This window comes from Ursus americanus, chromosome 20 (genome assembly GCF_024610735.1).
Source record: "Ursus americanus isolate L20-20 chromosome 20, mUrsAme1.1.p, whole genome shotgun sequence".
NCBI lineage: Eukaryota > Metazoa > Chordata > Mammalia > Carnivora > Ursidae > Ursus > Ursus americanus.
The window spans coordinates 10,414,371-10,428,946 of NC_142146.1; the positions used below are offsets into that span (position 1 = coordinate 10,414,371).

At 42.5% G+C, this 14,576-nt stretch overlaps 1 protein-coding gene across 1 annotated transcript in view; it reads left to right on the top strand.

The window, feature by feature from the left end:
• Positions 1–12,375, top strand: part of ENTPD3 (ectonucleoside triphosphate diphosphohydrolase 3) — a 32,917-nt gene extending 20,542 nt beyond the window's left edge. The window contains exons 6-11 of the mRNA XM_045798179.2: positions 571–730; positions 1,689–1,922; positions 7,581–7,853; positions 8,025–8,135; positions 8,519–8,656; positions 11,112–12,375. Coding sequence (XP_045654135.1) covers positions 571–730; positions 1,689–1,922; positions 7,581–7,853; positions 8,025–8,135; positions 8,519–8,656; positions 11,112–11,348 — 1,153 coding nt within the window. The 3' untranslated portion in view covers positions 11,349–12,375. The remainder of the gene's footprint in view (positions 1–570; positions 731–1,688; positions 1,923–7,580; positions 7,854–8,024; positions 8,136–8,518; positions 8,657–11,111) is intronic.
• Positions 12,376–14,576: the final 2,201 nt, after the last annotated feature.

A 14,576-nucleotide genomic window follows, 5' to 3' on the forward strand; every position in this document is an offset into this window, starting at 1 on the left:
GTCAGCTCACTGATGGATTTCAATCCAATGATGGCCATGATGGCCATGATATCTCCTCATGATGAAGCCCTCCCCAAGAGCAAAGCAGGGACTGCTGAAAACTCAACCCTCTTCCTATCGCCCTTTCTCCTCAGATCCCCCTTCCTTCTAACCTGATAAGGACTCCTTTATGTGATGCCCCCAGGAGACTACTTATGCCACCCTTACGGCTTCACCGATCCCCTTTCCTGTGCTGATCTGAGAGCACTGGTGAATAAGCAGGAGGCTCTTTTGATTAGCTGGTTGCTAGAGAATGGGATAGGAACAGGTAAGGGAGAAGGGAGGAGACGACAAGGGGTATTTTTACTTGAAGCTATTTTTCTGATTGGCAGTTTGACAGGTAACAAGTATATCTGCCTTCACGGTTGCCTAGGAGGCTTCAACTTGCAAAAGGGTTGCCATTTTGCACACATCTGGAAAATCATCCCTGTCAGCAGAGGGCTGGGGAGGTTTACCTTTTCACCTAAGTGAGATTATTTCAAGACTCTCTTGTCCAGGCACTCAGCCTTTTGTGTTCTGTGCCTTGCATAGGTTACAAAATGAAACAGCAGCTAATGAAGTCATTGCAAGCATCCAAAACTACTTCAAGTCCCAGCCCTTTGATTTTAGGGGTGCTCAAATCATTTCTGGGCAAGAGGAAGGGATATATGGATGGATTACAGCCAACTATTTAATGGGAAATTTCCTGGAGGTGTGTGAAAACAAATGCATGGTTTTTAATCTTGCTATTTATCTCATCCCCTGTGGGTGGCCACTTAAAGTAGAGGTGCATGCTGACAGGGGCATCTGTCTGGTGTCATCCCTATCATATAAAGCATTAAGGAAACACCTATGGAACAATAGCTAAGAAAAGACACATATAGTTGGGGCAAAAACATTGCATCATAAGCAGGACCAAGTGCACAGAAGAGAGGGAGTATCATCATTTTACTAACCAATAAGAAATTGGAGGTGGGAGGATCTAAATCTAAAGCCACTGGGTCTTTTGAAGGGTAGCTGAACTCTTCCCAAAGCCCCACAGTGCTCTGAAATTTCTGGAGCCCTCAGGCTTCCCAACATATCCTGTGTCCCCGGGTCCCTTACACTGCAGTCCCCACATGCCCTGCCCCTTGTTCAAAGGAAAGCCAACTCCGAGAGATAATCACCATGTTACAGAGGGCATAAACCCTCTGTATCTTGCCCAAGACCTATTTTGCCCAAGACCTATTTTGTTCCCCCTCAAATATATTCTTAAATTTTAATTAATTGTCAACAATTAAAATGTTGGAAATTTCACATAAAAATCCACATATCTAGCTTGTCCTGACCCCCACACCCCCCAAAAATTGGAAGCACTGGTAACAATGGACTCACATTCTGCATGACAACAACTAACTGGAACAGAGTGTAGCTCATGTAGTCCCCCATTTGCCACAGTCCCCACTGTTCCCTGTTGTCTACATCTAATCTGCTTCACTCATTTATGTTGCCTGCCCAGCCTCTGAAAGCACTTGAGTTCATCACCCTTGAAATAAAGGAGAGATTTGACCCCCGAAGGTTCCCTGTGTCATACTTCTTAGCAATAAGAGATGGGTCATGGGTGGAGAGCCCTGGGCAAACAGAGATGGTGCCTCTCGACTTTTCTCTTGCTTCCTTTTTCCACTGTGCAGAAGAACCTGTGGCATATGTGGGTGCATCCAAATGGAGTGGAGACCACAGGTGCCCTGGATTTAGGGGGTGCCTCCACCCAAATATCCTTTGCCGCTGAAGAGAAGGTAGGGCTGAACACCAGCAGCATCATGAAAGTGTCCCTGTACGGCTATGTGTACACACTCTACACACATAGCTTCCAGTGCTACGGTCGGAACGAGGCTGAGAAGAGGTTTCTGGCAATACTCCTTCAGGTACCTAAGCCGGGGTGGGGAGGTAGGGAGGACAGCAGGTACTCCGTTGGGGAACTTGAGGGGAGGGGGCCTTGGTTTCTGGGGTCTGTCCTTGCCACTCCAATTAGAATGTGGATAGAAATGAGAGCACGTTCCAGTTTACTCATGGGGGGCCCAAGCGCTCTCTCTCTCTCTCTCTCTCTCTCTGTTGTATTGACCACTTCCGGTGAATTTGAGTCAGAAGTCTAGGGAAATTCCAGGACACCAGATGTTTTGTAAATGATTCAAGACCTAGGATCTCTTTATGGATACAAACTGTTTTAAACCAATAGCTAAATAAGCCTGGGAATTTTGTGACTCCCCTGAGTGTAGACAAAATAATAAAAGTGGTCCCAGGAGAAATACTTGCTGACAGGGGAGAGGACCGAGCCTTCCCTGGGCTCAGCCTCCTTTTAGAGGGGCCTACATTAGGCAGATTTGATGCCCTTTACATGGTGGGATTTTGGAGTAACAGAATTCCATCACATTGGTCAGTAATTCACATGGTAACTGTTCCATGGCACTGATGGGTAGTTCAGGCATCAGCTGGAAGGCTGTCACTAAGGTCAACTCAGTGTTAGTGTGCCGTGTGTCAGCAAACACAGGCTCCCTGGATGAGACCCTAGACCCCAAACTCCAGTGTTTAGGGGACACCCATCTCAGCCATGCACGGCTGAGAAGGGAAAATGAAGATGAAGGAAAGGGACTTTGATCTCCTAGAGGGGCATGAGGCCAACCAGAGGCCACAGATCCTGGCTTCTGGTGAGAACCAGGGGCAGGGGACAAGGGCTGGGTCGGCCTGTGAACATAGTAGACACGGCACCATAGGTTAACCCCCCCCACACACCTACTTCGGCAATTGAGGAAGGAAGTAGTATTCCCCCAGCCACTAGCCGGTGGGAAAAATAGTCTGGCTCACCAAAGTGCCATCAGCAAAAGGGACATCTTCAGACCCCTGCATTTACCGAGTAGTCATGCAGGTGTGAGAATTCATCCTCCAGATCTGGCCTGCTCCCCAGATCTCTTTGAGCCTCACAGGAAAGGTTGGAGCCTCAGGCAGGCATTGTTGGGAGAGGCTGAGCAATGCCTGGGAAGGACAGAGTGGGGGACCCTGCAGGCAGCCTTTGGAGCTCAAGAGACCCAATACCCACCCCAGACTCACACCACCCCCACTTGGCCAAACCAAACCCCACAGGGAACCCTCCACTAAGCACCACTCCTCCCCACATGCTCACTAACGTACATCAGCCAACATGCTTCTTTCCAGGACAGAAGTTCTCGAAACACCTCTTTTCTTCATCTCTTTTTATTTCTAGCAATGCTTAATGCCCCCACTCCAGCTCTAGTCCTGACAGGATGGAGGTCAGGGTCTCCTCTGAACTTGAAACAGGAGAAAGGAGCAGGTGAAATCACCCTTTTCACAGGGTGAGTGAAGGTCAGAGAAGCTAACCTCTTAAATTTGGCTGGCCCTGGGGAATGTTTGTGTGTGTGATTTTTATTTTTATAATGTTTATTAAAGAATGACTATCCAAGAATCTATGGTAGAGAAACAGATACTCCACCTGTCTGAGGTCTCATTTGGGTTTGAACATGTAGGTCTCAAGGTGTGAGCCCAGGCCTGGGGACAGAAGGGGGAGACCCCAGCCTCTACTGTGGCCAGTCAGCTCAGAGAACAGGGGCAAGCTCTCCAATTTGCCTGGTAATCTCTGGATGCCTGAGAGGGTGGCTCTGCCCTCAAAGCTTTCTGACTCAGGTAAGGGAAGGATCCAGGTGTGCCAAGGATCACCCACAAACGCACGTCCAGACCTGCCTGACCAGTACTTTCATGTGCCAAATACGTGTTGCCAAGCCCCGACTTAGAAGGTTCACAAAGGTGACTGCATCACGAACACTGGCTGAGTAAATTCCACCAGTCTAGGTCTGGTTTCCTCATCTGAGAACAATACCTGAATATAAGCCTTGCAAACTGTTTTCTTATGAACAAGCCTCCAGTTGCCCCAGGGCTGGAGTCTCAGCCTGTTGGATGCTAGGGACGTGCATTCACTGTCCTTATTCCTCTCTTTAAGAAAGTTCTTTCTTTTGTTTTTAAAGTAAGACACATTGAACAAAAAAATTTAGAAAAGTAGACATAAAAAATATAAATAATAAAACAAAACAAAAAACCCTAGAATTAACCACCTTAAACATACTGTTGCATTTGCTTCCAGTTTTTTTTTTCGGGTGCAAATATGTGTATTTACAAATTTGGCTTCATATGGTATATATAGTTTTATATCCAGCTTTTTCTTTAACCTAACAATATATCATGAGCAGTTTCCTGTGTTGTTCAATATCCTTTCAAATTATTATTTTTATGGACACATAATATTCCAAGTACCATTATTTAAAAAGAAAAACTGTATTGCTCATTTTGTTATAAAAGAAAGTACATTTTTATTGTAAAAATGTCAAACTATGCAAAAAACGTATTAAAGTATAAATGAAAGAATCTCTTTCCAATCCTATTCATCAAATGTCTTCACTGTTCACAGCTTGATACATCATGCTCTTGACTTTCCAGATCAAAATCTAACTTTTTTTTTAAGATTTTATTTATTTATTTGACAGAGACAGCCAGCGAGAGAGGCAACACAACCAGGGGGAGTGGGAGTCGAAGAAGCAGACTCCTAGCAGAGGAGCCTGACGTGGGGCTCGATCCCAGAACGCCTGGATCACGCCCTGAGCCGAAGGCAGACGCTTAACGACTGCGCCACCCAGGCGCCCCCTAACTTATTTTTTTTACCCTTTAGTACTTCACAATTTGTCAACTGTTCCTATCCTTTTTTTAAAAAAAAAAAGATTTTATTTATTTATTTATTTGACAGAGACAGCCAGTGAGAGAGGGAACACAAGCAGGGGGAGTGGGAGAGGAAGAAGCAGGCTCCCAGCAGAGAAGCCTGATGTGGGGCTCGATCCCAGAACGCTGGGATCACGCCCTGAGCTGAAGGCAGACGCTTAACGACTGCGCCACCCAGGCGCCCCAACTGTTCCTATCTTGATGGACACCAGGCTGTCCTATTTTTGCAGCAATAATAATCCAATAAAGCCTCTTGTGCATATAAACTTATGAATTAGTGATTTTGCTTCTGTAGGATAGAATCGAAAGATAGGTGTATTTTTTATATAATTGGGTAAATAGGCAGTCTTCCAACAAAATTAAAAACCATCTAGATTCCCATCAACGAAGTTGTGATGACTTTTTGCATTCTGATTATTTCAGGGATTCTAAGGCATTCCACTAGTAAGTCCTTGGATAAGGAGACTCTGTTTCTGGATTTCCTCTTCTATTCATCCATTTTTCAATTCTTGAACCAACTATTCTAGTTGCAGTAGTTTGTTTTTCTAGTCTCAGACGTTTATTCTGAACTTCAAAATCATTTTAAGTAGTAATAGAAAGGAAATTTTTTTTCATTGAGATTATGATTGCTGTTGCATTGACTGAAAATTAATTTGGTAAAAAATTGGCTTATCGATGATATTATGAATTCCTGTACAGAATTATAAAATATCCCTCCAGTTATTTAGTTCTTGGTTTGTATCCTTCAGTAAGACATAGTTTTCATTAGCGGTCCTGTACCTTCCTTTTAAAGTAGTTTCCTGGTGTGTTCTTTTAATAGTTCCCATCACTATTAAGGATAGTTCCTATCACTATTTTCCATTTTTGATGAGATTTACTCTAAGACCAAGTTATGCTGCAGTTTTCCAGTGGACTTTTGTGTTCTCAAGCCCAGTGGTTGACCTTTTAGGCCCAGTGCCGTGCAAACAGTAAGTTCAGGGGAGATTTGTTGAATGTTGAGGGCCTGAGCAACTTGGACCATCAGCAAATTACATTTGAAGAATGCCATCCCAATTACTCAAACTCCAAAAAGAGCATAGAAATAATCTTTAGGGTCGCCTGGGTAGCCAGTCAGTTAGGCATCTGCTTTCGGCTCAGGTCATGATCCCAGGATGGGATCATGAACCCAAGTTGGGCTCTCTGCTCAGTGGGGAGCCTGCTTCTCCCTTTGTCGCACCCCCCCACCGTCATGCTCACCCACACACTCTCTTGCTCTCAAATAAATAAATAGAATCTTTTTTTTTTAAAGAAATCATCTTTACTGAGCTTCCTATATGTCCCAAGTCAGAAATAATTGGTATTATCTTGCTTCTTCTCCAGGCCAAGCCAGAAATAATTTATTTCGTTTTAATTACTTAAAAAGTATATCAGATTTGGAGGGGGAAATTAAATAACCAGTTGATTCATTTCTTTTTTTTTCCTCCTTTAAACCAATATTTCAGCCATAGGGTGACCCTGTGTGACATGTTACAAATTAGACATAACAATTTTTTGAAAATCATGGATTTTTCTCATACCACTGAAGCAGAAAGGAGCCTGTTTGCTCCCTCCAAAGACTCAGTTATATTAAGATCTTCTGGAGGACACTCATTAGAGTTACATTGGATGAGTATTGGATTTCTGTAGGCTTATGTGTGGAGTCCTGTCACTGGCCTTTGTTAAATGATTGCATTACTTTGTTGTGTATCTCAATTTCCTACATCAGTAAATTGGAAAAGTTAGAATAAATATTGTCTGAGTCAAGACTTTATGGCAGGAGATACTTCGGTGCCTTTGAAATTGGACAGTGTTCAAATCCAATTCCTTAGAAAAGGGGGTCCATAAATAGAATCAAACACACTTTGGAATTTAGCATGAGAAGAATATTTTTCACCAGTAGATAAAATATTGGATAGTCATTTGAAAAAAGTAAAGTCAGGTTCTCTACTACAATCTTTACACCAAATAAATTACAAATGGATCAAAGATTTATATGTAACAAGGATATTTGCTGCAGCATTGTTTATAATGGCAGAATGATTGGAAACCATCTTAATATTCATATTCATATTCCTTATCTAAGGAATCTCCTGTATAAGTTATTTGTACAGTGGAGTGCTATGCAGCTACTAAAAAGAAGAGGCCATTCTCTGTGTACAATGGGAAAGATGTGAAAGGTATATTCTGAAGTAAGAAAAGCAAGGGACATAACTGTGCATAGAGTACTACCATGTATAGTTTTTAGAAAAAGGAAGAGGGAGGAGAAGAAAAGATATTTGCATAGGCATGCAAGAAGTATCTCCGGCAGGAAATTACAAAAACTGGCAATAGTGGTTGCTTCTAGGAAGGGGATCTGGTGGCTAGAAGTAGTTGGGAGGGAACCTTAATTTTCATAATATATTTATTTGTAACCTTTTGGATTACTTTGTTAGGTGGCTAGGTAATGTTCTATTCAAAATGATCAGTTAATCTAAACATACCTTGTTTTCCCATCCAAATGGATTTCATAAAACCTGCTTCCCTGGACTGTCTTAAGGGGTGGGTCAGATAATGTGAGTGAGAGCCTGGCATCATGCCTGGTGCAGGATAACTGTTCACCCACCCCCACTGGAGTTCTCAAGACAACCTGGGAGTTGCCTTCAAGTGCACCCTACACAAAAATGGCACGTTTTCCATCCATGTCTCTCTTGGCACGGGAGGGTAGCAATAGTGAGGATTTGCAAGAGGGAAACACTTCGGCCCTCCACAAAAGAGTGGTTTCTGACACCTCCCTCTTGTACCTACAGAATTCTCCCATCAAAACCAATATCATCAACCCTTGTTACCCGCGGAATTATGTCACCACCCTCACTGGGGGCTACATATTTGACAGCCTGTGCACAGCAGACCTGAGGCCTGTAAATTATGACCCTGATGACATCATCACTTTTGAAGGAACTGGGGACCCATCAGTGTGTAGGGAAAAGGTGGCTTTCCTGTTTGACTTCAAAGCTTGCCATGACCAAGAAGCCTGTTCCTTTGATGGGGTTTATCAGCCAAAAGTTAAAGGGGCATTTGTGGTAAGAGCAAAAACCACCAAAAAATTCCCTTGTTCCCCCGTGAAGATGTAGCTCTCACCTTTCTGTTTCTCTTCTGTTGCCCTGTTTTCCCACTTCCTTGTTCCCCCCGTGAAAGCTCCATAATAGATCCTGTTCTGAGAACTGACTTCCTTCTCTGTGACCCCCTTCCAGGCCTTTGCAGGATTCTACTACACTGCCAGTGCTTTCAATCTTTCAGGGAGTTTTTCCCTGAATGCCTTCAACTCAAGCACCTGGGATTTCTGCTCAGAGAGCTGGAGTCAGGTCAGTATTTAAAGGAAAAGGGGCAGCATCCGTACAAAACAGTGAGCAGAGCCGAGTATATTCCATTTGTTTGCATGTGTGCCAGTGTTCCGAGTTTGTACTTTACGCCTTTCTCCTTTCCACACATCCACTAAATGGGGTAATAAGGGAGCCTACCTCATACCTGCATTGTGGATCAATGATCTGACCATAGGCACAATGGTTACAACAGCATGTGGTATACCCCATACTGCATAGGGGTATTTTCATTATGATATGATACAATTGGATTATTTTATGGTGATGGTATTATGAAATTCTAGGTGATGAGATTCTTTAAAATGTGTTCTGAAACATGCATTTTCAAACGTGCCTGCCTCATCTGTTTGGAACCTCCTCTTCAGCTCCCGCTGCTGCTCCCCAGGTTCGATGAGGTGTATGCCCGTTCCTACTGCTTCTCAGCCCACTATATCTACCACTTGCTCGTGAATGGATACAGATTCACCGAGGAGACCTGGCCCCAAATACATTTTAAAAAAGAAGTAAGTCAAGGCACAGGTTGTTTTCTACTCTTCCTCTCAAAAGCTTTATGTATATAGATGCGGAAGAAATGTAGATGTTAAGAGGGTTTTGGTGATTTCAGTTTGCTGAGGGGAAGCTGAAGAGACTTTAATCCCTTGTGAGCTTTCCAGAAAAGATGGTGGAGAATTGAGAGGAGGTGTCACTGGAGAACCTTCCACATGGGTGAGGGATCAGAGGCCAAGAGCTCACAGACCCTGAGCTCTGCGAGCACAGGACCTGCTTCATTATCTTCACATTCCTAGCATTCAGCACAGGAACGAGAACCTAGAAGGTGTTTACTAAATGTTTGTTGAGTGTATAAATAAATATTTTAAGGATCAGACTTTTTATCCAGAAAAGAAGCTTAAAATAGAGCAGTGATTCTTTAAGAGGCTAGTAACTACCTGCTCTCCATTTTACACAGATGTCAGGGTGACAGAGAGTATTAGGGATTTACAGCAGCACGAAGGAAGAACTTCTCTTGGAATGTGCCTGAGGTCACTGTATTTTCTGTCGAGTGTCCAGGATGGCCTGAAGCTGGAATCCCAGCTATCACCAGGTGGCTGTTTGGCTTGTCACCCTCCAGACCTTGTTTCCAGGCAGGACTCAGCCTCGCTGATATGTTCACCCAGCACTGTGTTCCCCAGGTTCAGGGAGAATTTTCTCATTTCAGGAATAGCTGATATAAAGCCTGGAGTCAGTCTGTTTGATATTAGCTTTAGCAATAATTAGATTAAAACGATCAATAGCCAGCATTAGGCCTGTGACTGTCTACTTCTGCATAAATAAAATTGAGTCATCTACAAAAAGATGAGGCTGTCTGGAGACATATAAAGACTCTTGGTGGCATGTACTCTCTAAGCTTTGCTTCTAATGAATCTAATTAGCAGGAAAGTACATTATGAGAAAGCAATGTCCCCTTGGATACCAGTTTGGATGGATACAGAATTCCAGCTTTCAAATCCCTTTCCTTTATTCATAAAGATGTTTTTATACAGCCAAATTAGTATTCAAACATGAAGGCATAAAAAGACTTAGAAGATTTCCTACACAAAGACGTCAAAAATATTTTTGGAGGAAAAAATCAAATAAAAAGAGAAATAGGAAATGTTATAAAAATACAGGCAGGAAGAATAAATGATGTGGTGGCTTAAAATGTATATTTAAAAAAAGAAAAAAGAAAACTTACACCAAAGAAAAGTAAGAGTCCATCCATAACAACCCAAAATTCAAATATAGCTAATATCCAGTGTGAAGAGAGCAGGGCAAGGGTCGTAAGAGTGGCCTAAAATTCTCATCCTGTAAAGGCAGAATTTATTTACATACCATTTTTAAGGCAAGAAAGGAAAAAATATAGAAAGAGGAAAATAGCACTAATTGAAAATTTTAAACTAAGATATTAGAAAGAAGTAGTCCAAATACATCAATAATCACAATAATCATAAATGGACTAAACCTACCAGTTAGAAGACAGATATTGTCAGATTGGATTATTAAAAATCAAGCACATGTTGTTTGTAAGAGAAACCCTTAGGTGTTAAGCAAAAGGACATGGAAAGTTTGAAAATTAAAAAAAAAAATTTAGGGACACCTGGATGGATCAGTCAGTTAAGCATCTGCCTTTGGCTCAGGTCATGATCCAGGGTCTTAGAATCGAGCCCCACATCAGGCTCTCTGCTCGGTGGGAAACCTGCTTCTCCCTCTCCCGCTCCCCCTGCTTGTGCTCTCTTGCTCTCTGTCAAATAAATAAACAAAATCTTTAAAAAAAATAAAATAAAAATACAATAAAAAATAAAAAAATTCGACTATCAGGCAAATACTACCCAAAAGAAAACAGTATAGCTAATTTCTAAAAATTTCAGTACAGCTATTTAATATCTGACCAAATAGTCTTTAAAATAAGGAGGATCATTCAAGATACAGAGGATTGCAACATAATGATATAGAGTTCCTTCTGAAAATTACAGATTTGAAACTTTTTTTGTATCTAATAAAACAGCCTAAAAACATGGAAACAAAAAAATGATGGAACTAACGCAAGAAATTGACAAAGTCTATTTCCTATTTAGACTGACCCCCAGTGCTTAGAAACTGATCCTGGATTCAGTAAACTGCTCATTACCCTCTTTTTTTTAGCCACAGACACTTCTGTACCGGACAGTAGAAAAACTCCCACTGTTGTTAACTGTGTCATCATCCCAGTGACGAGGCTGTGAGGACGGTTTTCTCCAAAGTGCTAAGGGTTGGGCCCTCGAGGCTTTGTGGTCTCAGTGACCTGGATTCTAGCCCAGTCTCTGCAGTGTCTGAACTTGGGAAGGTCCTTTGACCTTAGGCCGCAGTTTCTGGTGGGTGTTTCATGAGGATGACAGTGGTGTATGTGTGTAATTCCTGCCTTGAACCCTACCCTGAGAACTAAACCATCTTTCTACCATACAGGTGGGGAACAGCAGCATAGCCTGGTCTCTGGGCTACATGCTCAGCCTGACCAACCAGATCCCAGCTGAAAGCCGCCTGATCCGCCTGCCCATGGACCCACCTGCCTTTATGGGCATCCTTGCCTTCTTCACAGCAGTAGCCTTGCTGTGTCTGGCATTTCTTTTGTACCTGTATGCTTCATCCAGGAAGCAGAGGCGCTCCCAGCATGCCTTCGACCACACAGTGGATTCTGAGTGAGCCTTGTGAAGCAGCTCCTGGAGCCTGAGGGCTGCCCAGAACCAGCCTGCAGAGCACCGGACAATGCAAGCGAAATGTCCATCTTCAGGAAATGCAACTAAAGTCAAATACGTAGGTCATGTGCCTCTCCGAGACTGATTTATGCCAAAGCACCTCTTGGGGAGTACCCCAACCATTCTGGGTACGTTGCTCCTCCAAAGACCCTACCACCCACTCGCTGACCTATTGGGGAACTGAGGAGAGATAAGCCATCAATGTCAGGCTCTTTATTCCAAGTGCCCTAGAGGAACATCAAGTTGAGAATATGACATTTTGATGTTGAAGAGTTGACCTCCTCAGGGCTCAGTTTGCATTTTTTCTTCCTCAGAAACGCAGTATGCCTCCTGGCAAGTTTGGAAGCTGGCAGGCGCCCATTAAGCATTTAACACAGTTTTAGATATGTTGCATTATGGCTTTCTCCGATTGATTCTTAACTAAGACTTGGCAATCCCATAAACATTGAGCTCCCTCAGACTAGTAGAATACAGTATCTGGGGGAGAAGATTCCTTTACCCCAAGGACAGTGGCCATGGCCAGGCTCTATCATAGGGCAGAACCTGAAGGACAGAGACATACAGAAAATCTCCCCGGAAACTGCAGTCCATTTCCAGAGTGGGATTCCCACTCAGCCTACTAGTCGGTAGATTGCAGCCTGTGCGTATGTCTTCATTCTCGCCTGCCCTTCACGTGGCGGGGTCCTCCTATAAAACATTTACTCCTGGTGAGGCCATCACATAACAGATCTTTTTGCCTTTGCTAGGCTTTTGCTTAGGGCTGTTTCTCCACTGACAGCGTGGTGTGTATGTTTCGCCCACTGTTCCCACAAGTGTACTTGATGCTGTCCTGAGATAGCCTTGCTTACCACTTTCCTCATAGGATGAGAAAGAGCTCCAGCAAGTCCAATGGTGACAAACTAAAAATCAGCATTATTTCAGATTGTTGTTGGTTACCTGAATATGGAATAAAGGACTCTTGTTTTGACTTGAAATGTGTGTGTTTGTTACCTTGCAAACAGTACTTTTTCTCCTAAGGACCCAAGGTAATATTTAAGAGAGGAAGTTCTTAAAATGAGGAAAAATTCCTTAGGAAATCTTTCCTAGTGAACTAAGAAAATTATGCATTAACATCACCTTTATTCCAGAGAAGTCAAAGCACTTCACTTTGATAAAACTTTGGCTCCTTGAGATAACTGAATCAAACATTTCTGTATCTTCTTTGACATTCAAAACTTCTGTGAGGCTACAACCTGCCACTCAGATCTTGATTCCCACCCAGAATGGCTACTCCCTTCCCAAAACGTACCTTTGCTCCCACAATTCTTCCTACCCTGCCTTTGGTCATCCTCCCAAACATCCATATAACGCATATTTCTGAGGGCCTAATTTAGCTCTGCTTCTTCCACAAAGCTTTCCTTACACACAACACACACACACACACACACACACACACACACACACACACTATGATCTACTGGACCACTTTTTAAAAACTAGTTAGGAATACATATATACATACTAGTTAGGTAAATTCTTATATTATTTATCTTGTGTGTGCATATGGCTTATTTCTAAAATAGACAGTAGGCTACTTAAGGGCAAATCCCTTTTGAATCCCATTCATCACTCATTCATTCAACAAAATTCTAAGAAATACCTACTGTGGACCTAACACCTTGCCAGGTGTGATCTTGGATTTGGATAAGTGCTGTAAATATAATATACTCAACCTACTTGTTGATTGATGTTATTTTCATAAAGGACAGAAGGGTGGGCAATAAAGTATGGAGATATCAGATAAAAATAGCATCCAAATCACCAAGAGTTTGCATGAAAAAACGGATATGTCTGTGCAGGAAAGAGGGCCAAGATTCCATGAAGGCAAGTCATAGTCAGTGTTTCTAGCTGATTTGGGAATTTGGAATAAGCTGATGAAGTATTTTGGGTTCTCTAACATATACATCAAAGAATTCTTACCAAATGGACCATCATGAAATCTGCAGTCCAAGTAACATATCTAGTAAGACTATGGTAAGCCGGAGTCCAACATGGTCCCTGTCACCTTGCCTCCTAGTGTTACTCGGGAAAGTATGTTGTTACATGGCAAAAGGGATTTGCAAGTGTAATCACTAATCAGTTGACCTTAAAAGGGAGAGATTATCCAGGTAGGCTTTTTCTCCTCACGTGAACTCTTTAAAGGCAGAGTGTTTGCTCCAGAAGTCAGAGAGATTCAAAGCATGAGAAGGATTTGCAGTGCTGTTGCTAACTTGAAGATGGAGGAGGCCAGGCAAGAGAGAATCCGAGAGCAGCATCTAGGAACTAACAGCAACCCGTGGCTGACAGCCTGCAACAAAACAGGGGCCTCAGTCCTACAACTGCAAGCAACTATGTTCTGCCAGCAACTTACATAAACTTGAAAGCATAGTTCCCCAGAACTTCCAGTTAAGAGCTCCACCAGATTAAGCACATCGATTTCTGCCTTTTGAGATCTAAGCAGAGAACCCAGTTGAGCCCACCCAGATATCTGACTTATAGAACTGGAACGTAATACATGGGTGTTGCTTGAGGCCACTAAGTTTATGGCAATTTGTTACACAGACAATAGAAAATTAATACTACAGAACCCAGGCCCCAAGACTCCAACCAAAACAAGCACTTACATTTGAAATATGAGTAAAGATAAAGGTGATTAGGTATCAAAAATTGTGTCTATTCCTTACAATGACCATGCAGGAAAGGCATGGGCTCAGAGATAAAATAACATGCCAGCATCACCCAGCTAGTAAGCGTTTTTGGAGGTGGAAACTGTGAGTTGAGATTCTGGTCTAGTTAAATCTAAAGTCCGTTATGTCTGCCACATTTCCTGTCACAGGAAAAGGCAGTATCACACGGCAGATAGGATTTAGAATGTTGTAGTCCAACATACTCATTCATATACAGACGATTGATTTATGACAGAGGTGTCATGTCAGAGCAGTGAAAAAGATGTGGGACAACTGGAGAGAAAAGGAAATTCGATCCCTTCCTCACACCACTTTCAAAAATTACTTTGACAAAGACCTAAGTGTGAAAGATAAACGTACAAAGTTTTAGAACAGAAAAGAGGAGAAAATTTTTAAGATCTTGAGTAAGGAAAAGGTTTCTTAAGCTTTACACAAAATGCATTAACCATAAGAGAATATTCGATTACATT